This window comes from Haliotis rubra, unplaced genomic scaffold (genome assembly GCF_003918875.1).
Source record: "Haliotis rubra isolate DU_JTF1 unplaced genomic scaffold, ASM391887v1 Scf65, whole genome shotgun sequence".
NCBI classification, from domain to species: Eukaryota; Metazoa; Mollusca; class Gastropoda; order Lepetellida; family Haliotidae; genus Haliotis; species Haliotis rubra.
In genome coordinates, this window is record NW_025767357.1 from 806699 (window position 1) to 833510 (window position 26812).

Genomic DNA, 26812 nt, shown 5'->3' on the forward strand with positions numbered 1-26812 from the left:
AGGCACGTAGCAAGCCAATTTCTTCGTGTAAGCCCGATAGGTTGCAAATCTTTATATTTAGATAGTATTGAGGGCTTGCCCAACCTTATTAACATCAATCATGTGTAAACGTACGCTTTTTTTAAAATGGTAGCTACGCCCCTGACAATTTGTCATTGATGCATTAACTTTGTTAGTTACCTTTTCTTTAAAGGTTTCTCTCAGCACCTTTTGGCATTGCTATGTGTCATTTCAAACTGCTTTGATTATCAAGAATTATTACCATGTATAAAGGAAAATTAAACAACCCAATCTCATGGGGAAATGGCCTTGAGTCTGTATGTACACATTACCATGATTACAATATAAGCAAGAACCAGGCTCTGTCACTCCTCTAGTCAGATCACTCTGTTCAAATATCCAATGCCGTACCTATGATTGCGGTTATGCAATGTCGACAAATTGTTGATTGCCCCACTGTGAGCTTCTGGACAGTAAATGAATACGGAAACTCTCATTAAGATTAGATTCATCACTCTTATGTGGTATCTGTCTGTGTGAAGATCTGTGGACACTGCAACAGGTAGTCACGTCAGGTGAACTATCTAATCAACTAAATTCTCAACACAAGTCCGTGTATCTTTCAGACAAGAATATTCAATTTTCTGTGACTGGAAAAAAACAAACTGAAAAAGTTCCCAATGCAAATTAATTGCTCTGCTAGTACACGGTTGCCAATATTACATACATTCTCTCTGTTCTGGGGTGCAACTATGCTTGTTGTAAGAGGCGACTAACGGGATCGGGTGGTCAGGCTCGCTGACTTGGTTGACACATGTCATCAGTTCCCAATTGCGCAGATCGATGCTCATGCTGTTGATCACTGGATTGTCTGGTTCAGACTCGATTATTTACAGACCGCCGCCATATAGCTGGAATATTGCTGAGTGTGGTGTAAACTTAACTAAACATCAATCTATGCAATTGGGATACGATGACATGCGTCAACCGAGTCTGCAAACCTGATCACCCGATCTTGTTAGTTGCCTCTTACGACAAGCATGGATTGCTAAAGATCAATTCTAACACGGATCTTTATGGGTTCATTCATGAGTCTCATACTTTAACAAAAGCTTATGACAGCTTTGAGCCCTTCATTAAGGAGGGAAAAAGCAAGGGTACAATGTGTGAAACCCGTGGCTGGTGTCCCCCATCCTGATATTGCTGGAAGATGGCTGAAAATGACATAATACTAAATTCACTCACTCACTCATTTTGCTTTAAGGATTATATCCAAAATTTACCTTTTTCATAATTCATTTATGATGCATTGTCACTCAGTTCTGTACGTAGTGCGAAGCTAAGCATCAACAAATATTCCAGACCACAAAACAGTTTACGAACTCTAAAGTCAAATGATACTGTCATGTTTTTGAGCATTTCATGAAATACTAGCTGTTTCTAGATACACATAACTCCTTCCATGCCATATGGACGTAATATCATCTCTTAGTTACGCCCTCACTGGAACTTCCTGCTGCATTTGTGACATAGGATTCGTATCGTGTATTGTCTAAAAGATATACGATGATTAGCTGTTTTATGTGGTTGATGTGTATGCTCAAGTAAAGTGTTAATGATGTTAACAGTCGAAAATTCATAAAAATTTGGACAGCCACCACATTTATTTGTGTGATCATTTAGTCTTAAAAAGGCTTTGAGTAAGAACTTTCATGACCAACCCCAAATCTTGCTTCAAATCTTTTGCACATGTTTCGCAGGGATTTACCTTGAGTCCTATATTTGAGGGTCCCTGGGACTCATACTCTTAATTTCCAGGGGTCCTGGACTACAAAATGGGGGTCCCAGACACTTAAATATTATTAATAGTGATGTTATAGTATTGTGTATCATGACCACCACAATGTTACAGTAATGAAATTGCAAATGATACCATAACCCAGCTAGTAGCAGACTCAGTGATAACTTATTGTTATTTGATCGAAATATTTTACAAAAACTATTTGGACTTTTTCTGTGTCCCTGGGGACGCTCTAATAAATATTATTGCGTCCATTGTCAATATTATATGCGTATAGGACGCAGGAATTGGCATCCCATAAATCCCTGTGTTTAGTATTTTTCAGATTTGTTTTACGGTTTTAAGTGAGTGAGTGAACATTGCTTAATGCTGCATCAGCAAGTTTGTGACATTTGTGGCTTAAGCAGCTGAGGAATTCTATTTCTGCCTGTTTTAATTCAGCAGTGAAAAGATTGTATGCATACTTTCAGTACACAAAATGGCAGTAATATTGTGATCATACCTTAATCTTGAGATTTCCAACATGACTTATTCAAAACGTTCAACCTATGCCCCCTGTTTTGTAAAGAGAATGCAGTTAACAGTTTAAGAAGTTATTATTATATAACAAATGTTCTAACAGGAATAGGGGCCGTGGGGTAGCCTAGTGGTTAGAGCGTTCGCTCCTCACGCCGAAGACCCGGGTTTGATTCCCCACATGGGTACAATTTGTGAAGCCCATTTCTGGTGTTCCCCCCCCCCCCGTGATAATGTTGGAATATTGCTAAAAGTGGCTTAAACCATACTCAGTCAGTAAAAAGTCTAACGGGAATACTTTTATTGTTTAACAAAAGACATTTTCTTGTCACGAATAGCTGCAAACTTTATGACGTGGCGTTAAACCATACTCGCTACTCATACTAACTGGAATGCCATGATCTTTGTAAGTACAGATTCTAGTATTCTTGAAGTCATGTCTGGCATCACAGTGAGAGAGGCATCTAATTGAATTGAGAGGTTGTTCAGTAGCCTAGTGGTTAAAGTGTTCGCTCATCGGCAAAAGGCAATTATGCTTGTCGTAAGAGGCGACTAATGGGATCTGGTGGTCAGGCTCGCTGGCTTGGTTGATACATGTCATCAGTTCCCAATAGCGCAGATCGATGCTCATGCTGTTGATCACTGGATTGTCTGGTCCAGACTCGATTATTCACAGACCGCCGCCATATAGCTGAAATATTGCTGAGTGTGGCGTAAAACTAAACTCGCTCACTCACTCGCTCATCGGAACAAAGATCCATGTTTGTTTTCCCACATGGGTACAATGTCTGACGTGCCCCGTACCATGATATTACTTGAATAGTACTTAGAGTGGTGTAAAACCCAACTAACTCGCATACTTTTTAGTTGTAAAGTTATGATGATAAATCAAGCTCTTGGAAGACATTTAGAAGTTGGACGAACATGAATACATGACACGTTTTATGGATTACAACTTCTTTTTATTTTTTAACAATGTTTCAGAGCTAATTCTTGCTCCTTCAGTTGGTTAAAAAGCAATATTTAGCTTTGAAATGTTGTTTAAAGAATAAAAAGAAGTTGTTATCCATAAAATGTGTCATGCAATCATAAATCAATTACGAGTGTGAGAAATAGCTTGTTGATGTGAGTAAAGTGTGGGTATGTAAAAATGGAGTTTAAACTGCCCAGGGTCACAACATATTTGTCAACACATGGTTACACAGATAACCAGATTGGTACTACCAGGAAGTGAGTTGCTAGGCTAGGGAGGGGGAGTTAAGGGGGGTGTACTTTGGACTGTTGTGTCATACTACACTACTGGTACCTCGCTTGACATACTTTTAGTGTCGACATTAAGTCTACATGACTTTTTGTTCATTGATTCCTGTTTTAACATGTAGCAGTGATGTTTCGTGTTCTTGATTTTCTCTGCGTCTTCAGCTGTTACATTTACAATATTTGATTGAGTTTGTATTGTTTATATTGTGTTTTATGTTTTCTGCTTGTTAGCAGATGAGTGGCAATGAGTCTAAGTGGTCATTAATGTTCACAGAATGTTTGTATTTTGGTGTGTGATTGGGTTTATATAATCTTCTGGTAAGTTATGTTCTTTTGGTTTGAGTAGCAGTACTAGCCACAAGGAGGACAATGGCCGTCGTTCAATGCTTCAGCAATACATTGTTTTTTTCTATACCATTTTTTGAATTATCAAGTTTTTAAGTTGGTTTGCAACCATCACAATACTATTGCAAACTCTTGCAATAATTGAGAATTATTGCGATACTTTTGTTGTGATTGACAATTATTGATATACTATTGAAATAAACGATAAATGTTGAAGTATTATTGTAATAAATTATAAATATTGAAGTACTATTGAAAAGTGTGAACTATTATTGCGTTACAATCGCAGTAGTGAGGATTGATGAATTATGGCTTAATAAAATAAACACTTGACTCTATCAGTACTCCTCAAGGACCTTATCACTGTCAATTTAATTTAGTAATGTATTGCTGATCAACAGCAGAGCACAGTTGTCAAGAAAAGTCAACAGAAGAACACAGAAGTCAACAGCAGAGCACAATAGTCGACAGTAGAGCACATTAGTCAACAGTAGAGCACAATAGTCGACAGTGGAGGACAATTCGACAGTAGAGCACAATTGTCGACAGTAGAGCACATTAGTCAACAGTAGAGCACAATAGTCAACAGTAGAGCACAATTGTTGACAGTAGAGCACAATGGTCGACAGTAGAGCACAGTAGTCAACAGTAGAGCACAATTGTTGACAGTAGAGCACAATGGTCGACAGTAGAGCACAGTAGTCAACAGTAGAGCACATTAGTCAACAGTAGAGCACAATTCGACAGTAGAGCACATTAGTGGTCTCCAGCAACCCATGCTTGTCGTAAGAGGTGACTAACAGGATCATGTGGTTGCTCATCTGGTTGACACGTCATCATATCCTAACTGCATAGAACGATGCTCATGCTGTTGATCACATGCACTGTTGTCTTGTCCAGATTCAGTTATTTACAGACTGCCGTCATATAGCTGGAATATTGCTGAGTGTGGCGTTAAACAACAACCAACCCAAACCGATAGTAGAGCACAATAGTACAGCACAATAGTCAACAGTAGAGCACAATAGTCAACAGTAGAGCACCAGTAGAGCACAATAGTCAACAGCACAAAAGTCAGGTGTAGAAAAGATTAAGGGGCAAAGTATTAAATTTCACCAAGTACTTTCCACAAAGCAGGCCTTCCACATTTATTGCAGAGTGTCGCGTTAAACAACAAACAAACAAACAAATATATGTGTCATACATTCAGGCCAAACTGTAAAGAACAACAAAGATACAATATTGTCTCAATTAGGCCTAAAAAAAAGAAGCTTGTGGTTCCAATTTCCCGACCGACCCTAAATATTCCCACCGAGCCTAACAATTTTACTCACCACATAATAAATTAAATTTATTTTCTGACACATGAGTAATGTAAAAATATTTTGCAAAAAAAACCAAACCCTACCTACCTACCCTAGTTCTGAAATGTAGGAAATCTGAACCACAACATCTATTTTTGGGGGGCCTTAGTGCCACATGATAATTTGGAAACATTGGTTCTTAAGTATGTTTGAGTCTCCTGAATACAATAAATACATGGCGATGTTTGTCGTGGCCTCAGGATGAAGCGAGAGGGTTGAAGTGTCACATGCAATGCCCCAGCCGTGTTTTGGTCAGCTTGACAGCGGCAGAGGAGACCAAGATATCCAATCTGTGCCTGAAATAGCTGCAGTAGATCTCCACATTTACTATACCAAGGGTGTTATTGATTTTCTTCCTTATGTTGCTGTCGACATTATCGACACATAGCTTGATGTTATTCCAGGAGACATGTACTGGATTAGATATAAGGGTCTCTGCTATTGTAGATGTTTGTTTTGAGGGAATGGCTGATTTTGTACCCTATGGGTTCGGGGCTATTTGTTTAAGAAAGTATGTTTGGTCAGAAAATTACAGGTAAATTGGGAATCTGTTTTTGTCCAAATTTGAGAATTTTTGTATGTCCTAATTTTAATGCATTTGAATGTCATTCTTTTGGTGATGATATTCATAAGATCTTGACTTGTAATTTGAGATTATATTACTTTGAGTCCGGTAATATGTACAGTCATTATAGAGTTGGGGCAGAATGGATAGATAAGTTATATTCAATCCTTTTTCATTTCATTGGCCTTGTTTCAGACAAGCCCCCTGAAGATTCGGGTTAGAATTGATCTTCAGTGACCAATGCTTGTCGTAGGAGGTGACTTACGGGATCGGGTGGTCAGGCTCTCCGATTTACATGTCATCGGTTCCCAATTGCGTAGATCGATGTTCATGCTGATGATCACTGGATTGTCTGGTCTAGACATAGCTGTACATTGTATTACTAAAATTACATTTACAGACCGCCGCCATATGGCTGGAATATTGCTGAGTGCGGCGTAGAACTAAACTCACTCACTCATTGTTTCAGACAAATACAAGAACATATATATTACCAAAATATACAATAGTTATCACAAGTGGGAAATATTTGCAGGCTGTTGTTACAGATATCAGGCCAAATATTGTTGTCATCACACAGCGCAGTTGTCCTTTTGATAGTCATAATGTTTAAATTAGTCGCTCAATGGACAAAAATAACAAATAAAATCAAAAGTGGACTGAAGCCAGACATTCCTATATCTACATGCAGAGCTCCAGATAAGATTTAGCTCATGTGGGTTCTGTACCCACTGTATTTTTTTGGAGTGGGTATTATGAATGTTGAGTAGGTATTTCATTTTCCGTTACCCACTGCTTTCAAATATGTGTCATTTTACTCACCTAAGTATTATGTGACTGAGTAAGTTTACTAAGCAGGTATGTCCTGCCTTATGTCATACCCTAATCAAAACCAACTTAAATATAATGGAAATGATTTCATAAAAAAATCACTCATCCTATACTGACAGTACAACACTTGTCCTATACTAACAGTACAACTTGATAGTTATCGATGTCTTTTTCATTACGCAAGTGATTTTTGTAAATATATTCCGTACGCATTTGTTTTAAACTTTTTGCGTATCTAACATTTAAATGCGTAATTGGAAATTTTATATGTGTATTTTACCCGGATACGCAGCTTATCTGGGCCTCTGTACATGTATATCTGTGTAAGGTTTATACTGAACATGATTTACCAGGGGATACAGGTGGCCCAGGCATCAAAGGAGTTGGGGCGGTTGGGTAGCCTAGTGGTTAAAGCGTTTGCTAGCCACACTGAAGATCCGGGTTTGATTCCCGACATGGGTACAATGCGTGAAGCCCATTTCTAGTGTCCCTTGCTGTGATATTGCTAGAAAGTTGCTAAAAGTGGCATAAAACTACACTCACTCACTCAGGGTGTATGAGATCCCTGTCATGCTGGGTTCAAATCCCTGTTTCCCCCCTTGATTATGCCACATGGTTGTCTGCACCATACCTGTGCTGGAGGATTTTAATTGTATGTACCTGTATCAGTTCTGTGACACCAAGCCGTTACAGCGTGATGTAATTTTGAAATCAGAAGGAACCCCAAGTCACTGCTCCGTCAGATCTGTTTTATCTCGTGTTCTGTTTCCTCCTCTGAAGGAAGAAGATTTCTACTATCAATAAGGAATATTTGTTTAGATATGCATATTGATCACTGGGGCACTTCAAAAGGAAAAGCATGAATATATGTATCAATTACATTTTTGATATGTAGTCTTTTTCCTCAGCTTGACATAGTTATGGAAATATGATGTGTCGCGTCCTGTACATATAACACTGTTTAGAAGGTCCTGTACATATAACACTGTTTAGCAGGCCCTGTACATATAACACTGTTTAGCAGGTCCTGTACATATAACACTGTTTAGCAGGCCCTGTACATATAACACTGTTTAGCAGGCCCTGTACATATAACACTGTTTAGCAGGCCCTGTACTTATAACACTGTTTAGCAGGCCCTGTACATATAACACTGTTTAGCAGGTCCTGTACATATGACACTGTTTAGCAGGTCCTGTACATATAACACTGTTTAGCAGGCCCTGTACATATAACACTGTTTAGCAGGCCCTGTACTTATAACACTGTTTAGTAGGTCCTGTACATATGACACTGTTTAGCAGGCCCTGTACATATAACACTGTTTAGCAGGCCCTGTACATATAACACTGTGTAGCAGGCCCTGTACATATGACACTGTTTAGCAGGCCCTGTACTTCTGACACTGTTTAGCAGGTCCTGTACATATAACACTGTTTAGCAGGTCCTGTACACATGACACTGTTTAGAAGGTCCTGTACATATAACACTGTTTAGAAGGTCCTGTACATATAACACTGTTTAGCAGGTCCTGTACATATGACACTGTTTAGCAGGTCCTGTACATATAACACTGTTTAGCAGGTCCTGTACATATAACACTGTTAAGCTGGTCCTGTACATATAACACTGTTTAGCAGGTCCTGTACATATAACACTGTTTAGCAGGTCCTGTACATATAACACTGTTTAGCAGGTCCTGTACATATGACACTGTTTAGCAGGCCCTGTACATATAACACTGTTTAGCAGGCCCTGTACTTATAACACTGTTTAGTAGGTCCTGTACATATGACACTGTATAGCAGGCCCTGTACATATAACACTGTTTAGCAGGTCCTGTACATATAACACTTTTTAGCAGGCCCTGTACTTATAACACTGTTTAGTAGGTCCTGTACATATGACACTGTTTAGCAGGCCCTGTACATATAACACTGTTTAGCAGGTCCTGTACATATAACACTGTTTAGCAGGCCCTGTACATATAACACTGTTTAGCAGGCCCTGTACTTCTGACACTGTTTAGAAGGTCCTGTACATATAACACTGTTTAGAAGGTCCTGTACATATAACACTGTTTAGCAGGCCCTGTACATATAACTGTTTAGAAGGTCCTGTACATATAACAATGTTTAGAAGGTCCTGTACATATAACACTGTTTAGCAGGTCCTGTACATATAACACTGTTTAGCAGGTCCTGTACATATAACACTGTTTAGAAGGTCCTGTACATATAACACTGTTTAGCAGGTCCTGTACATATAACGCTGTTTAGCTGGTCCTGTACATGTAACACTGTTTAGAAGGTCCTGTACATATAACACTGTTTAGAAGGTCCTGTACATATAACACTGTTTAGCAGGTCCTGTACATATAACACTGTTTAGCAGGTCCTGTACATATAACACTGTTTAGCAGGTCCTGTACATGTAACACTGTTTAGCAGGTCCTGTACATATAACACTGTTTAGAAGGTCTTGTACATATAACACTGTTTAGCAGGTCCTGTACTTCTGACACTGTTTAGAAGGTCCTGTACATATAACACTGTTTAGAAGGTCCTGTACATATAACACTGTTTAGCAGGCCCTGTACATATAACTGTTTAGAAGGTCCTGTACATATAACACTGTTTAGCAGGTCCTGTACTTATAACACTGTTTAGCAGGCCCTGTACATATAACACTGTTTAGCAGGCCCTGTACATATAACACTGTTTAGAAGGTCCTGTACATATAACACTGTTTAACAGGCCCTGTACATATAACTGTTTAGAAGGTCCTGTACATATAACTGTTTAGCAGGCACTGTACATATGACACTGTTTAGCAGGCCCTGTACTTCTGACACTGTTTAGCAGGTCCTGTACATATAACACTGTTTAGTAGGTCCTGTACATATAACACTGTTTAGAAGGTCCTGTACATATAACACTGTTTAACAGGCCCTGTACATATAACTGTTTAGAAGGTCCTGTACATATAACTGTTTAGCAGGCCCTGTACATATGACACTGTTTAGCAGGCCCTGTACTTCTGACACTGTTTAGCAGGTCCTGTACATATAACACTGTTTAGTAGGTCCTGTACATATAACACTGTTTAGAAGGTCCTGTACTTATAACACTGTTTAGCAGGCCCTGTACATATGACACTGTTTAGAAGGTCCTGTACATATAACACTGTTTAGCAGGTCCTGTACTTCTGACACTGTTTAGAAGGTCCTGTACATATGACACTGTTTAGCAGGTCCTGTACATATAACACTGTTTAGTAGGTCCTGTATATATGACACTGTTTAGCAGGTCCTGTACATATAACTGTTTAGAAGGTCCTGTACATATAACTGTTTAGCAGGCCCTGTACATATGACACTGTTTAGCAGGCCCTGTACTTCTGACACTGTTTAGCAGGTCCTGTACATATAACACTGTTTAGTAGGTCCTGTACATATAACACTGTTTAGAAGGTCCTGTACTTATAACACTGTTTAGCAGGCCCTGTACATATGACACTGTTTAGAAGGTCCTGTACATATAACACTGTTTAGCAGGTCCTGTACTTCTGACACTGTTTAGAAGGTCCTGTACATATGACACTGTTTAGCAGGTCCTGTACATATAACACTGTTTAGTAGGTCCTGTATATATGACACTGTTTAGCAGGTCCTGTACATATAACTGTTTAGAAGGTCCTGTACATATAACTGTTTAGCAGGCCCTGTACATATGACACTGTTTAGCAGGCCCTGTACTTCTGACACTGTTTAGCAGGTCCTGTACATATAACACTGTTTAGTAGGTCCTGTACATATAACACTGTTTAGAAGGTCCTGTACTTATAACACTGTTTAGCAGGCCCTGTACATATGACACTGTTTAGAAGGTCCTGTACATATAACACTGTTTAGCAGGTCCTGTACATATGACACTGTTTAGCAGGCCCTGTACATATAACACTGTTTAGCAGGCCCTGTACTTATAACACTGTTTAGTAGGTCCTGTACATATGACACTGTATAGCAGGCCCTGTACATATAACACTGTTTAGCAGGTCCTGTACATATAACACTTTTTAGCAGGCCCTGTACTTATAACACTGTTTAGTAGGTCCTGTACATATGACACTGTTTAGCAGGCCCTGTACATATAACACTGTTTAGCAGGTCCTGTACATATAACACTGTTTAGCAGGTCCTGTACATATAACACTGTTTAGAAGGTCCTGTACATATAACACTGTTTAGCAGGTCCTGTACATATAACGCTGTTTAGCTGGTCCTGTACATGTAACACTGTTTAGAAGGTCCTGTACATATAACACTGTTTAGAAGGTCCTGTACATATAACACTGTTTAGCAGGTCCTGTACATATAACACTGTTTAGCAGGTCCTGTACATATAACACTGTTTAGCAGGTCCTGTACATGTAACACTGTTTAGCAGGTCCTGTACATATAACACTGTTTAGAAGGTCTTGTACATATAACACTGTTTAGCAGGTCCTGTACTTCTGACACTGTTTAGAAGGTCCTGTACATATAACACTGTTTAGAAGGTCCTGTACATATAACACTGTTTAGCAGGCCCTGTACATATAACTGTTTAGAAGGTCCTGTACATATAACACTGTTTAGCAGGTCCTGTACTTATAACACTGTTTAGCAGGCCCTGTACATATAACACTGTTTAGCAGGCCCTGTACATATAACACTGTTTAGAAGGTCCTGTACATATAACACTGTTTAACAGGCCCTGTACATATAACTGTTTAGAAGGTCCTGTACATATAACTGTTTAGCAGGCACTGTACATATGACACTGTTTAGCAGGCCCTGTACTTCTGACACTGTTTAGCAGGTCCTGTACATATAACACTGTTTAGTAGGTCCTGTACATATAACACTGTTTAGAAGGTCCTGTACATATAACACTGTTTAACAGGCCCTGTACATATAACTGTTTAGAAGGTCCTGTACATATAACTGTTTAGCAGGCCCTGTACATATGACACTGTTTAGCAGGCCCTGTACTTCTGACACTGTTTAGCAGGTCCTGTACATATAACACTGTTTAGTAGGTCCTGTACATATAACACTGTTTAGAAGGTCCTGTACTTATAACACTGTTTAGCAGGCCCTGTACATATGACACTGTTTAGAAGGTCCTGTACATATAACACTGTTTAGCAGGTCCTGTACTTCTGACACTGTTTAGAAGGTCCTGTACATATGACACTGTTTAGCAGGTCCTGTACATATAACACTGTTTAGTAGGTCCTGTATATATGACACTGTTTAGCAGGTCCTGTACATATAACTGTTTAGAAGGTCCTGTACATATAACTGTTTAGCAGGCCCTGTACATATGACACTGTTTAGCAGGCCCTGTACTTCTGACACTGTTTAGCAGGTCCTGTACATATAACACTGTTTAGTAGGTCCTGTACATATAACACTGTTTAGAAGGTCCTGTACTTATAACACTGTTTAGCAGGCCCTGTACATATGACACTGTTTAGAAGGTCCTGTACATATAACACTGTTTAGCAGGTCCTGTACTTCTGACACTGTTTAGAAGGTCCTGTACATATGACACTGTTTAGCAGGTCCTGTACATATAACACTGTTTAGTAGGTCCTGTATATATGACACTGTTTAGCAGGTCCTGTACATATAACTGTTTAGAAGGTCCTGTACATATAACTGTTTAGCAGGCCCTGTACATATGACACTGTTTAGCAGGCCCTGTACTTCTGACACTGTTTAGCAGGTCCTGTACATATAACACTGTTTAGTAGGTCCTGTACATATAACACTGTTTAGAAGGTCCTGTACTTATAACACTGTTTAGCAGGCCCTGTACATATGACACTGTTTAGAAGGTCCTGTACATATAACACTGTTTAGCAGGTCCTGTACTTCTGACACTGTTTAGAAGGTCCTGTACATATGACACTGTTTAGCAGGTCCTGTACATATAACACTGTTTAGTAGGTCCTGTACATATGACACTGTTTAGCAGGTCCTGTACATATAACACTGTATAGCAGGTCCTGTACATATAACACTGTTTAGCAGGTCTTGTACATGAAACACTGTTTAGCAGGTCCTGTACGTATAACACTGTTTACCAGGTCTTGTATGTATAACACTGTATAGCAGGTCCTGTACTTATAACACTGTTTAGCAGGTTTGAACTCTGTCTGTCCGTCCGAGATGATGGGTACAGATTTTCTCAGAAACCGTTATTGATAGGGAAACCAAATCGGTATGTGTTTTCAGGACATGGAAGCCTTGATGGAGTTCGAAAACAGAAACCATGTTACAATTAGTTACTGAGTTATGGCCCTTGTCATGCGTTTCTTGACTAAGGGCACGGTATCCCAATGGGAACAGATTTTCTCATTTAACAGCTTATGTATTGCCATTTGTAGGAAGAATGAAGAGTTCTCAAAATAGGAACAGAACACTATGGCAGGAGATATTGATGACCATGTTTTCTTGTTTCAGATGGTTCCACCCAAACATATCAGGGATGGATGCAGAAACGCTCCTGATGCATCGTGGCACAGATGGAAGCTTCCTGGCGAGACCGAGCAAAAGCAAGGAAGGGGACTTCACTCTGTCAGTCAGGTGAGTGGCTCGGCTATCTGTGTTCCTGTTTGTGTTCTTCGTTTGGTCATACACTGATTTAACAATTATCATTACGGAGTTTTCCCAAATGTTTGATGTTGGTTTGTTTGTTGTTTAACACTGCACTCATAAGAGTGAGTGAGTGAGTGAGTGAGTGAGTTTAGTTTTACACCGTACTCATCAATATCCCAGCCATATGGCAGCGGTCTGTAAATAATCGAGTCTGGACCAGACAATCCAGTGATCAACCAATGACATGTGTCAACCAAGTCAGCAAGCCTGCCACCCGATCCCATTAGTCGCCTCTTACGACAAGCATGGGTTGCTGAACACCTGGATCTTTACGGGTTCAGATGTTTAATAACGTTTGGGTTTCTTGGGTAGAGTAGGTCCAGCTTGCAAGCCTGAGAATGAGCTGGAAATGACAGTTTTCAATGTTAAGCATGAAAGTCAAGAGGTCCTTGACATTACTACATTGTAAAAAACTAAATGTGTAGGGGGTCAGTAGATTACAATACCACTGTATTGAGCAAACTATACGGATAACAAATTCTTCTATTTCGTGAGTGTGACGTTTCATTACAGGTTCTTGTAATCTTGTCAAGCAGTTACATGCTATATTCCAGCTTGGCAATGGTTCAAGAATCTGTATTGAAATGTCACATTCATGAAATGAAAGAAGTTGTTATCCATAAGGTTTGTTCAATATTGTACTTCCCAACTTCTAAAATGCAACTCGAAGACGTTACAATACCACTGCTGCACATGTCAGCAAGGATGTGTGCCTCGTGCCAAGAATGGGCGATTTACTTCGGACTTGGGAGGGTAACAGATTGTGGTTAATGGTTCTGATACAGCACACTGTGGTGTATGTAGTAGAAGTTGGCTGATGCCTCGTTCATTAAATTTCATTGAAGATCGGGGCGATGGGGTATCCTAGTGGTTAAAGAGTTGGCTTGTCACACCGAAGACCCCACTTGGGTACAATTCACTAAAATGTTGTGATATAAAACTTCACTCAATCACTTTATGTAGTAAGACCCTCCGCTCTCATTTTCACATGTTGACTCACTCTTTCACTCAATGTAATAAACACGTCTTCACATAGTTTCTCATTCCCTGCAATAGGACCACCTCCACTCACTGACTTTCTCTGTTTCTGGTGCAGACGCAATGGTGAAGTCACCCACATCAAGATCCAGAACACGGGGGACTTCTATGACCTCTACGGGGGAGAGAAGTTTGCCACCCTGGCAGAACTCGTGCAGAACTACATGGAAAGGCACAGCCAGTTGAAGGAAAAGAATGGAGAAGTCATCGAGTTGAAGTACCCTCTGATATCAGAAGACCCAACTCCAGAGAGGTAAGTCTGTCTGAGAGTTGATGTATTCCATCCGTCTGTCTGAGAGTTGATGTAATCCATCCATCTGTCTGAGAGTTGATGTAATCCATCCGTCTGTCTGAGAGTTGATGTATTCCATCCGTCTGTCTGAGAGTTGATGTATTCCATCCGTCTGTCTGAGAGCTGATGTATTCCATCCGTCTGTCTGAGAGTTGATGTAATCAATCTGTCTGTCTGAGAGTTGATGTATTCCATCCATCTGTCTGAGAGTTTATGTATTCCATGATGTATTAAAACTCTAACCCAGAGAGGTCAGTCTGTCTTAGGGCTGATGTATTCCGTCATCTATTAAAATTAGTGGTGTTCCAATGATCGAAAATTGATCGAAAGAAGGATTAAACATAATATTCGATTGTAAAAAACATTTTCATGTAAATCAGAATTTTGTTCTTTTATTATAAGACACATGATTGAAGTAAACTAACCATTAAATTTGACAAATATTCACGAATGAAGATGCACTCAATGACATAAAGCTAAGTGCAATGTTTTCATAGTTTCGTATTCATCACTACGGTAAATATTACTGTAACCTGTCTATAAATAAAGTTATACATCTGTCGTGAACGCAATGAGATAGATGTAAGGAAAATTTAAAGTCAAGTGAAGAAGGGTCAACGCACTTTCCCAGTACATTGACCCTTCTTATCTTGACTTCAAATTTTCCTTAAATCTTTATGAAATGTATATAATGTTTTTAATTCTAAATATCCTGGTTATAATACTGATAAATATTTGTTGTATAAATAAACAGAATAATTTGTATGTAGAAAGTAAAATTACTGCACTTTAAGATTTAGATATGAAAATATATTGCTAATTAGAAAAAACCTGGGGAAAAACCCTTAAAATTGGTGATTACATTAAAAATGTATATATATTTCAGTTATAATCGATAATCTTTCACCACAAGTCCTCTGATAATAGATAGTGGATTTGGTTTCCGATTCCCAACACAAATTAAAATCCACCTATCTTTGTTGCAGATGGTTTCATGGTCATATATCTGGAAAAGAGGCCGAAAAGTGTTTAATGGACAAGGGTAAAAATGGCAGTTACTTGGTGCGAGAGAGTCAAAGCAAACCGGGTGACTTTGTTCTTTCTGTCAGATGTGAGGATAAAATAACACACGTCAAGATTCGATATCACGTAAGTCCTTGATCTTTTTTCATTTGGAATAGTGATATACTTATATATCCTCATTAGCATGTTTTCTTTACACCATTTCACTTCTTGTCACAAGAATATTTGTGGCTACTGCAGATGGCATAGTCAGGGATATGTTTAGATCTACTTAGATGGTCTGTGACTTTATCCACTAGTCTGTAAAATTTCATTCAGTCTAGTAAAAGACATCCATTGAACTCTAAGATCCACCTCACCTTATTACAGTCACCCATATACCCTCAACTCACGTGCCTCGCCTCACCTCGCCATCCACACTGACACCCACCCACCACCACCCTCAAACCCCCTGGCCTGGCCTCACCTCACCTCGCCTTACCTCGCCATCCACACCGACACCCACCCACCACCACCCTCAAACCCCCTGGCCTGGCCTCACCTCGCCTCACCTCGCCATCCACATCGACACCCACCCACCACCACCCTCAAACCCCCTGGCCTGGCCTCACCTCGCCTCACTTCACCATCCACATCAACACCCACCCACCACCACCCTCAAACCCCTGGCCTGGCCTCACCAGCCTCACCTCGCCATCCACATCGACACCCACCCACCACCACCCTCAAACCCCTGGCCCTGGCCTGGCCTCACCTCACCTCACCTCACCTCGCCATCCACATCACACCAACCCCCACCACCACCCCTCACCTCCCCCTGGCCTCACCTCCTCATGCCTCGCCTCACCTCACCCTCACCATGCCTCACTTCACCTCATCTCACCTCACCTCACTTCACCTCACCTCACCTCACCTCACCTCACCTCACCTCACCTCACCCTTACCTCACCTCACCTCACCTATACATTTCACTGCAGGAAGAGAAGTATGATGTCGGTGGAGGGGAGCAGTTCCAGACACTGTCAGAACTAGTAGATCATTACAAGAAGAACCCAATGGTGGAAACATCAGGCACCGTTGTCCATCTTAAAATGGTGAGTGCTTACATGATATATATGTTCCATACATTCTTTTGAGAGTCTACAGCAATGATGTTGATAAGTATTTGACTTTGATTACATAAAGTTGACAATGGTTTGAGAAGCTCTTCATCAGATTATCTGTGTTTTGTAATGCCATTGTATGAGTAAGGTTGTAACTGTTGTTCTTGTGGAAAACTTCCTGTAAGGAAGTTGTCAAAGATTAAATAACTTGCCTTCGAAAATGTTTAGAAGTAACTTGCCAAGCCGATAACTGCTGTGAGCTCAATCATATTAAATGAGCAGGAACTGGCTAACTGCCTGTTGTAGCCTGATTGTGGGACAATCGGCATATTTAGTCTCTGATCCAAACTTGATTATTTACACAGTCCTTTGACAAAGCTGGGATATTTTTGACTGGCAAGAACTGACAGACAAGCTACTGTCCTTGTCATACCAGGCTATGAGTGTTTGGGGCGGTAGGGTAGCCTAGTGGTTGAAGCATTTGCTTGTCGCGCTGAAGACCCAGGTTCAATTCCCTACAGGGTTACAAAGTGTGAAGCCCATTTCTGGTGTCCCCTGCCACGATATTGCTGGAATATTGCTAAAAGCGGCGTAAAACCGTTCTCACTCACTATGAGTGTTTCACGTGAAATATGTTTCAGGAACTTGTAATGTTGTCTTGTTTCAGCCGTTCAATGCCACTCGAATCACTGCATCTGGTATCGACAATCGCATCAAACAGCTGCAGGCTGAGAAGGAGAATGACAAAAACAAGGGAGGTTTCTGGGACGAGTTTGAGGTAGATGGACTTTTCACTATAGGATCAGCTACATATAAATTTTTCTTAATTCATTTCAGTAGGAATATAAACAATATTTCATCACAATATTGTTTTTAGTATGCTTTAAGCAGCTTATGAAACATTTGTAATTTTTTTCACATGGACAACATTCAAACTTGTCATTAACATATAACAGACAAGATTGTCTTTAAAATACACAGCTATATGGAAGTAATTACATTGTCAGAGTGATGCAACACATTTCAAGAAGAAGTATGATGTCCAAAATATACCATCTCACACTACACATTGGGTATTCAAAGTAATGGCAAAGTATTTTGTGTCTCTGAGGTTGAAATAATCATGTGGGCTTTTTATTTCAAACTTTGCAATACTGTCAGTTATTTTGAAGAATATAAAATTTCGTCTTCGCTTGTGATTGTCATTTACTCGTGATTGTCATTTACCCGTGATTGTTATTTACCCGTGATCATCATTTACCTGTGATTGTCACTAACTTGTAATTGTCATTTACCCGTGATCATCATTTACCTGTGATTGTCATTTACCTGTGATTGTCACTAACTTGTAATTGTCATTTACCCGTGATCATCATTTACCCGTGATCATCATTTACCTGTGATTGTCACTAACTTGTAATTGTCATTTACCCGTGATCATCATTTACCTGTGATTGTCATTTACCTGTGATTGTCACTAACTTGTAATTGTCATTTACCCGTGATCATCATTTACCTGTGATTGTCATTTACCTGTGATTGTCACTAACTTGTAATTGTCATTTACCCGTGATCATCATTTACCTGTGATTGTCACTAACTTGTAATTGTCATTTACCCGTGATCATCATTTACCTGTGATTGTCATTTACCTGTGATTGTCACTAACTTGTAATTGTCATTTACCCGTGATCATCATTTACCTGTGATTGTCATTTACCTGTGATTGTCACTAACTTGTAATTGTCATTTACCCGTGATCATCATTTACCTGTGATTGTCATTTACCTGTAATTTCAGCAACTGCAGCAGCAAGAAGTTCGCCACCTGTACAGCCGAAAGGAAGGCATGAGACCAGAAAACAAAGCTAAAAATAGATACAAAAATATTTTACCATGTGAGTATTTGCCATATACAGTTCCTAAAACCTTGAGCATACACCTGTTTTAACATGTTCTGAACATATCGTCATCTCGGGACAGATGTTCCATTTTTTCAGATTTGTAGCTGACCTGAGGATGATGATAACTTTGTGTGTCTTGACCTTCTACTGTATTGGCATATTATAAGTTGTTCACTGGTCTCGAGGGGCGGTGGGGTAGCCTAGTGGTTAAAGCGTTGGCTCGTCACGCCGAAGACCCGGGTTCGAATCCCCACATGGGTACATTGTGTGAAGCCCATTTCTGGTGTCCCCTGCCGTGATGTTGCTGGAATATTGCTAAAAGCGGCGTAAAACCAAACTCACTCACTCACTGGTCTCGAGGGGGACACGGGCTGATGTACCCCCGATGTTTGTTTAGTTTTGTCTGAAGGGCAAGGGGAACAATAAGAAACATCGAGGGTACATCAACCCATGGGCCCCGAGGGACCAGTGAACAATGTATTTATCTTACCAAACACCTCAGTGGTAATTTTGAACTGTTTGAAGCATGGGTATCGGATCATAGTATGTTGTAACCAGACGACAAGAAAAACAAATTTAGACTTATCTCCCTTCCATCGATTTGCATTCGCAAAACATCGGTAATTTCCGTACGTCATACGTGATTCAATGTTATTTGAGATAAAGAATTACTACTACGAAGTACCAAATAAGTTCGGCATTCCCAGCGGGGTACATAGAAAATGTTACTCGCTTGTAAGCGGGGTGCATTGAAGATAATAGAAGAGCTCTCAGCCAATCGGAAAACAAGATTTATGTGTGAGGCAAGATAAATTTCATGCAACCTAGTTTATAAGTTTTATACTCCAAGGCTGGAGAGAGCTCAAAACCTTGTTTGATGAGTGTTGAGATATTTGATATCAAAAGACATGATAGTAAGATTCTATTTTTGTCCAAAGTCATCCACCTGTTTTACTGTAGTAGTTAGCAGCATGGTGTTAGAGAGTAGGTTAGAGAGTAGGTTAGAGAGTAGGTTAGAGAGTAGGTTACACTGGCAAAAATACCTGACAATCAGTTATACTGAGTTAACAGCTAGACAATAGGTTACACAGCAAGAACCTATGTTACAGACGCATGTTACAGACGCATGCTACAGACACATGCTACAGACGTTTGATCAGCTTGACAATACGTTACAGTGGTTAGACAGTGAGAAAATGTAACAAAATGTAAATCACAACAGGTTAAACAGCTATAAGAAATGTTATGAAATATTACTGACTGACTGACTGAGTTTAGTTTTACACCACTTTTAGCAATATTCCAGCAATATCACGGCGGGGGACACCAGAAATGGGCTTAACACATTGTGCCCATGTGGGGAATCGAACCCGGGTCTTCGGCATGACGAGCCAACGCTTTAACCACTAGGCTACCCCACCGCCCCTATGAAATATTAAACAGCTAGACAATAGATTACTAGTAGTCAATAAGACAAGCATAATTAACACTGCACACTTGGCAATATATTTCACATTTATGTTTGAAAAATAATCTGAAATGATTTTTTTGCCCTGCCTTATGATCAGGAGTTGCACACAAAAACTGTCTGAAATATTGAACCTTAAATAAATACTTCATCTTGAACCATATTTGAGTTGGCAGGTAGTTTTAAAAAAATCATCTAAAAAGTGTATGAGCGTGTTAGGGTTTTGATGTGAGTAGAAGCATGCTATTGTATGTAGGTCATTCTATATGCTGCTATACCAACGTCAGTTCACGTCATCAATATCAGTGCTATGAATAACATCCTGCACAAACCAGGAAGTCCAAGGCCTCGAGCTGCTGTCATGGTGTACTCAGTTGACTAGCAGTCGTTAGGAATACGAGGTTAAGTGTCGTTTCCCAGCTCAGCGTATGTAGTGCTGTTGTATCAGGAATGACAGCCCACAGCCTGTTTCCTTCAGTAACATGTTATCACTCTGTCAGGCTATAAAGAGAATTTTTGTTTATAGAATTTATATTTTTTCATTTTAAAACTTTTCTTCCTCTAAGCAATGCAAATGCCATAAATGTGTAATTAAGGAGCTGCACTCAAATGAACTTCCCCTTTCCCCAACATAGGGACATTAATCACAATATTTGATTCTAGTGATCGCTATTAACGTATTGAATTTATGAATACCTGAGTGAATCGTAACAGTTGTAATGCTGCCCTCTTGTGTACATGTCCGGTACACCTGTGAAGGTCCGGGTTAAAATATTGATCTTCAGTAACCCATGCTTGTCGTAAGAGGCGACTAACGGGATCGGGTGGTCAGGCTTGCTGGCTTGGTTGACACATGTCATCGGTTCCCAATTGCGTAGATCGATGCTCATCATGTTGATCACTGGATTGTCTGGTCCAGACTTGATTATTTACAGACCGCCGCCATATAGCTGGAATATTGCTGAGTGCGGCGTAAAACTAAACTCACGCACTCACTCACTCACTCACATGCCTGATACTGGTGTTGAAATCTGTGGTGGTGATGGGGCGGTGGGGTAGTCTAATGGTTAAAGTGTTCGATCGTCACGCTGTAGGCCCGGGTTCGATTCCCCACATGGGCACAACGTTTGAAGCCCATTTCTGGTGTCCCCCGTGTGATATTGCTGGAATATTGCTAAAAGCGGCGTAAAACCCAACTGACTCACTCACTCACTCTCTAGTGGTGTAGGACATGGAGTTGGCTGTCCATGGTGTTCTGTCATTATTTAGTTAGAAGTTCAACCAAAATGTAATGTGACTGGATATAAATTGTAGAATGGGACAAAATTGCAGAATTTACCAAAATGGACAATTTGGCCCAAGTCATTGATTCCACCAGAAGGACTGATAAGGTCTACATGCTGAAATGACCAAAATACTCGAATGGGTTCAATGGTATTACTTTTTACCAGGTTCAATATTTTAGCTTGACATTCTTCCATAACTATGCCTGCCTACTCCTCGCCCCAAGAGTTGTGGCTAGGGGGAGACATGTTGTTTTGAGATATTTGCATATATACATTACCAGTGTTCCCGTTCTCCGGTAATTACCGGATTTTTACCGATAAAAATTGTGAAGATCCGGTATTTTCAACTGCCGTCGGTAGCTGCCGCCGGTAAATTTTGTATTGCTTAAAGTTGCCATTTATCGGCAGATTTAATAAACTTGCAGATAACATCTTTGTTTATTCTTTGTTCTCTTCAGATCATTATGCAAACGTATATTGAAAACTAGGGTGGCAATCCCACATCTAAATATAGACTATATAGTTTTTTCACAGTTGTAAGAAGCGATTTTATTGGATAAAGATTGGTTTCTAATGACGCTTTTCGCCACAGTCTGCTATAAGGGTCGAATTGGTCAAAATCTGACACGCGGACCTAAAGCAGCCAATCATATTACGGCAATGGATTCGATCCTCGTAAAACCAAAACTTTTAGATTTAGACAGAAGTTTTGGGTAAAATAATGCTATTCTGAACATATTAAGGAAGAAATCGCTACCTATAACGTAAATTATGGAACTTTTTGACGATCGTGCTAGGTTATGACCTGTGACAAATATGCTTCATGTATATATTTTAGCATTAAACATCGGTCCGAGCTTGAAGATTGAGGCTAGCGAGAGCCGAGATGTCAGTTGTCAGTGACTTGACTTACATTACATGATCGCACAAAAACATGGAAAATAGTAATTTTATATGTACAACTTTTATGAATGTTGTTGATTTTATTCATTAGTTTATTCAATTTATTTAATGAATTCCTCGAAACATGGTTACTTTGCTCTTTGACAATGTTATTGTGGACCCGCTGCCGAAGCATGTGTCCGAGAATCGTTGTTTTCAACTCGTGAAATGCAGGTTGAAATTCACCACAGGTATATAAACACTAATTATTTGCACATTTCACAGTCATTTAGATAGCGAATGACATTCTGAACACATTTATCGAATTTAGTTGGACCGCTTTCATTTCCTGATTGTGACAAAATACGAGACGAACGGCTATATATGCCAAATGGCGAATACTTTTGTCAGGTCTAATGAGCATTCTCGAAAAACAAGCAACTCGTACGGCAGACTTTTCAACACATTTACGTACAGTATATCGTTGCGATTACTGATTAATTTGTCTCTCCGGATAAAAACTAGTTCAGCCGGAATTTTCAGACCCCGTCGGCATAAGCCGCCGGTAATTTTCAAAACCACCGGGAACACTGCATTACTCATTAGCTTGACTGGTGCCTTAAGCCTTTTTGCAGTTTTTCTAAATTGTTTTTTGCATCCTTGGAAACAATTTCAGCTTAGTCCTAAAGGAGGGTAGGGTTCATTTCCAGGCCACATCTTGAGAAAACTTTCAAAATATTTCCAGGAAACTGGCCACATGCATTGCTCATCAGCTTCAATGGAGACAGTGTTGACTTAGTCTCCAATAAACAAAATTTAGAACAGGTCATCCTTACAACAAGAAAAACATTTTGTTTGATAATATTTCCTGGGGCACTACTCTCTGTGAATATCTTTGAATTTGTTTCAATGGCTCTTTGGGTCCAAGTATTTGATTGGACCAAAACTGTTCATGGAGTCTGTGTCGTTAAACTGACTGGAATGCTTGAGTGGATTCTAGTGGCGAAATTGATCGAAATGGTTGTGTAATTGTTGAATTAAGTGAAATAGTTGATTGGTCCAAGTAGTTGAATTGACTGAAAAGCTTGATTGGTCCAATTAGTTGAATTGACTGAAAAGCTTGATTGGTCCAATTAGTTGAATTGACTGAAAAGCTTGATTGGTCCAATTAGTTGAATTGACTGAAAAGCTTGATTGGTCCAGTTAGTTGAATTGACTGAAAAGCTTGATTGGTCCAATTAGTTGAATTCACTGAAAAGCTTGATTGGTCCAATTAGTTGAATTAACTGAAAAGCTTGATTGGTCCAAATAGTTGAATTGACTGAAAAGCTTGATTGGTCCAATTAGTTGAATTGACTGAAAAGCTTGATTGGTCCAATTAGTTGAATTGACTGAAAAGCTTGATTGGTCCAATTAGTTGAATTAACTGAAAAGCTTGATTGGTCCAAATAGTTGAATTGACTGAAAAGCTTGATTGGTCCAAATAGTTGAATTGACTGAAAAGCTTGATTGGTCTTAGTAGTTGAATTAACTGAAAAGCTTGATTGGTCCAATTAGTTGAATTGACTGAAAAGCTTGATTGGTCCAATTAGTTGAATTGACTGAAAAGCTTGATTGGTCCAATTAGTTGAATTCACTGAAAAGCTTGATTGGTCCAAATAGTTGAATTGACTGAAAAGCTTGATTGGTCCAATTAGTTGAATTGACTGAAAAGCTTGATTGGTCTTAGTAGTTGAATTAACTGAAAAGATTGATTGGTCCAATTAGTTGAATTGACTGAAAAGCTTGATTGGTCCAATTAGTTGAATTGACTGAAAAGCTTGATTGGTCCAATTAGTTGAATTCACTGAAAAGCTTGATTGGTCTTAGTAGTTGAATTAACTGAAAAGATTGATTGGTCCAATTAGTTGAATTAACTGAAAAGCTTGATTGGTCCAATTAGTTGAATTCACTGAAAAGCTTGATTGGTCTTAGTAGTTGAATTAACTGAAAAGATTGATTGGTCCAAATAGTTGAATTAACTGAAAAGCTTGATTGGTCCAATTAGTTGAATTGACTGAAAAACTTGATTGGTCCAAGTGGTTGAATTTACCAAAATGTTGGATTGGACCCAAATAGGTCAACTGACCAAACTGGGGGTTTGGCTAAGACTATAGTTACATGTACCTACTGGCAAACAAGGATAAGTTGGACCAGCGCAGAGAACGTGTTTGGTGTTGGTGCACAGCAATGAGCAAACCCATTTGGTTTGTGAAAGGTAGAGCCGATGTAGACTAGTGCTCGTGCATTGCATGACGATGAAATTGATTCTTCGCGTAGCTGCATACACCTTGCACATAAGACTCTCATGTCGGTGTAGCAAGTCGCACTACACTTGACAGCGGACAACCTGGGGCCCCTTTGCTAACAATGGCAAGCGCCAATGGGTGGCACTCATACATGCTAATATGGGTCAGTTGTCAGGTTGGTGCTGAAATCATTCTTGTTTGCCAGTAAATTCTAATTTTGAATATGTTACTTTTTACTGTGTCACCTTTATCTGACCTTGACCTTCCTACCTTGCAGTTGACCACACAAGGGTGTTATTGAAGGACTGTGACCCCAACGTTGTGGGGGCTGACTACATCAATGCCAACCTGATCACAGTGAGTAGTTTGGGCCAAGTTTTATACCATGTTGATGTATAATAGCTGTGTATGCTCTCTGTGAATCTCTTTGATTTTGTTTTAGCACCCCCCCTCTCCTCCTCCCCCCCCCATGTTGATGTATAATAGCTGCGCTTTTGACAGGTTGTTATTCTTCGTAATGACCCCCATGTAGAACAAGCTGAGATTCAGTTCCGACAAGAGGACAACAAGCCTCAAGAGACCTGTTTATGATTAATCTTATAGCACATCGCTGTTAGCGTAAACATCAGTTATCACCCCCATCTGCAGGCGATATGGACATGCTGGCCCGTGGGATAACCTGCATATAACCTCAGTACACTTTCCTCAAACACTGATAAACTGAAACATTGTTCAAACCGACTGAAATTAAACTCACTGTCAACCTCCAATGGGAGTATGGATGGTTGAGTAGGTGACTCGATAAAGTATTTGAATGTTAAGCTGTTGCAATATTTGTAGCCTTTTCATTGTGTTTCTGGCTGAAAGTAGTGTAAACATATGCTCACTAATTTAAACTGAGGAGTCTTGTTCCACAAAGTATTCTTAGCTATGAGTCTGATTTTTTGATAAGATGGCTTTGGACTGACTGACTGACTGAGTTTGGTTTTACGCCGCTTTTAGCAATATTCCAGCAACATCACGGCGGGGGACACCAGAAATGGGCTTCACACATTGTACCCATGTGGGGATTCGAACCCGGGTCTTCGGCGTGACGAGCCAACGCTTTAACCATTAGGCTACCCCACCGCCCCAGATGGCTTTGGAGATTCGGGGGGGTGGTTAATGGTTAAAGTGTCCAGTTGTCATGCTAAAGACCAGGTTCGATTCCCCACATGGGTACAATGTGTGAAGCCCATTTCTGGTGTTCCACACCGTTATATTGCTGGAATATTGCTAAAAGCAGCGTAAAACCATAATCACTCACTCACTTTGTAGTTCTGGCCAAACGCTGAGATAACCCCCAAACTCGTTGTCTTAGCAGGACAGTTAAAATGGGACTTGAAATAATTTGCTTGTGCATATCCCTTACCAAAGTTGCCAAACTGGCAGATGGTATCTAGTATTCTTCAATCTTGTCCCCATGTTTTGTTCTCAAGGCTGAGGAGGACAGCTTGGAACCAAAGAAGACGTACGTTGCCACCCAGGGTTGTCTCCCCCACACTGTTGCTGACCTTTGGCGAATGGTCTGGCAGGAAAACTCTCGGGTCATCGTCATGACAACTAAAGAAGTGGAAAGGGGAAAGGTAAGGCATGGTATTACTTTTTACCAGGGTCAGTATTTTAGCTTGACATAACTATGCCTGCCTACTCCTCGCCCCAAAGGTTGTAGCTAGGGGGAGACATGTTGTTTTGAGATATTTGCATATATACATTACTGATTAGCTTGACTGGTGCTTAAACCTTTTTGCAGTTATTCCAAATTGTTTTTTGCATCCTTGGAAACAATTTCAATTTTAGTCCTTAAAGGAGGGTAGGGTTCATTTCCGGGCCACATCTTGAGAAAACTTTCAAAATATTTCCAGGAAACTGGCCACATGCATTGCTCATCAGCTTCAATGGAGACAATTATGACTTAGTCTCCAGCGAACAAAATTTAGAACAGGTCATCCTTACAAGAAAAACATTTTGTTTGATAATATGTTCTGGGGTTCTACTCTCTGTGAATCTCTTTGATTTTGTTTCAATGGCTCTTTGGGTCCATGTATTTGATTGGACCAAAACTGTAAACATCATGTGGTCCTTTTCTTCGAAGTAGG

General features: G+C 39.9%; 1 protein-coding gene across 4 annotated transcripts in view; it reads left to right on the forward strand.

The window, feature by feature from the left end:
* The window catches only part of LOC124257158 (tyrosine-protein phosphatase non-receptor type 11-like), a 64696-nt gene that overhangs the window by 26297 nt on the left and 11587 nt on the right, over positions 1 to 26812 (forward strand). For 3 of the 4 annotated variants that reach the window (XM_046691157.1, XM_046691155.1, XM_046691158.1), the window contains exons 2-9: positions 13197 to 13319; positions 14488 to 14682; positions 15708 to 15870; positions 16722 to 16838; positions 17515 to 17625; positions 18648 to 18744; positions 24952 to 25031; positions 26153 to 26299. In XM_046691157.1, coding sequence (XP_046547113.1) covers positions 13197 to 13319; positions 14488 to 14682; positions 15708 to 15870; positions 16722 to 16838; positions 17515 to 17625; positions 18648 to 18744; positions 24952 to 25031; positions 26153 to 26299 — 1033 coding nt within the window. Of the gene's footprint in view, positions 1 to 13179; positions 13320 to 14487; positions 14683 to 15707; positions 15871 to 16721; positions 16839 to 17514; positions 17626 to 18647; positions 18745 to 24951; positions 25032 to 26152; positions 26300 to 26812 lie in introns of those variants that run through there. The other variant, XM_046691156.1, reaches the window with a different exon arrangement.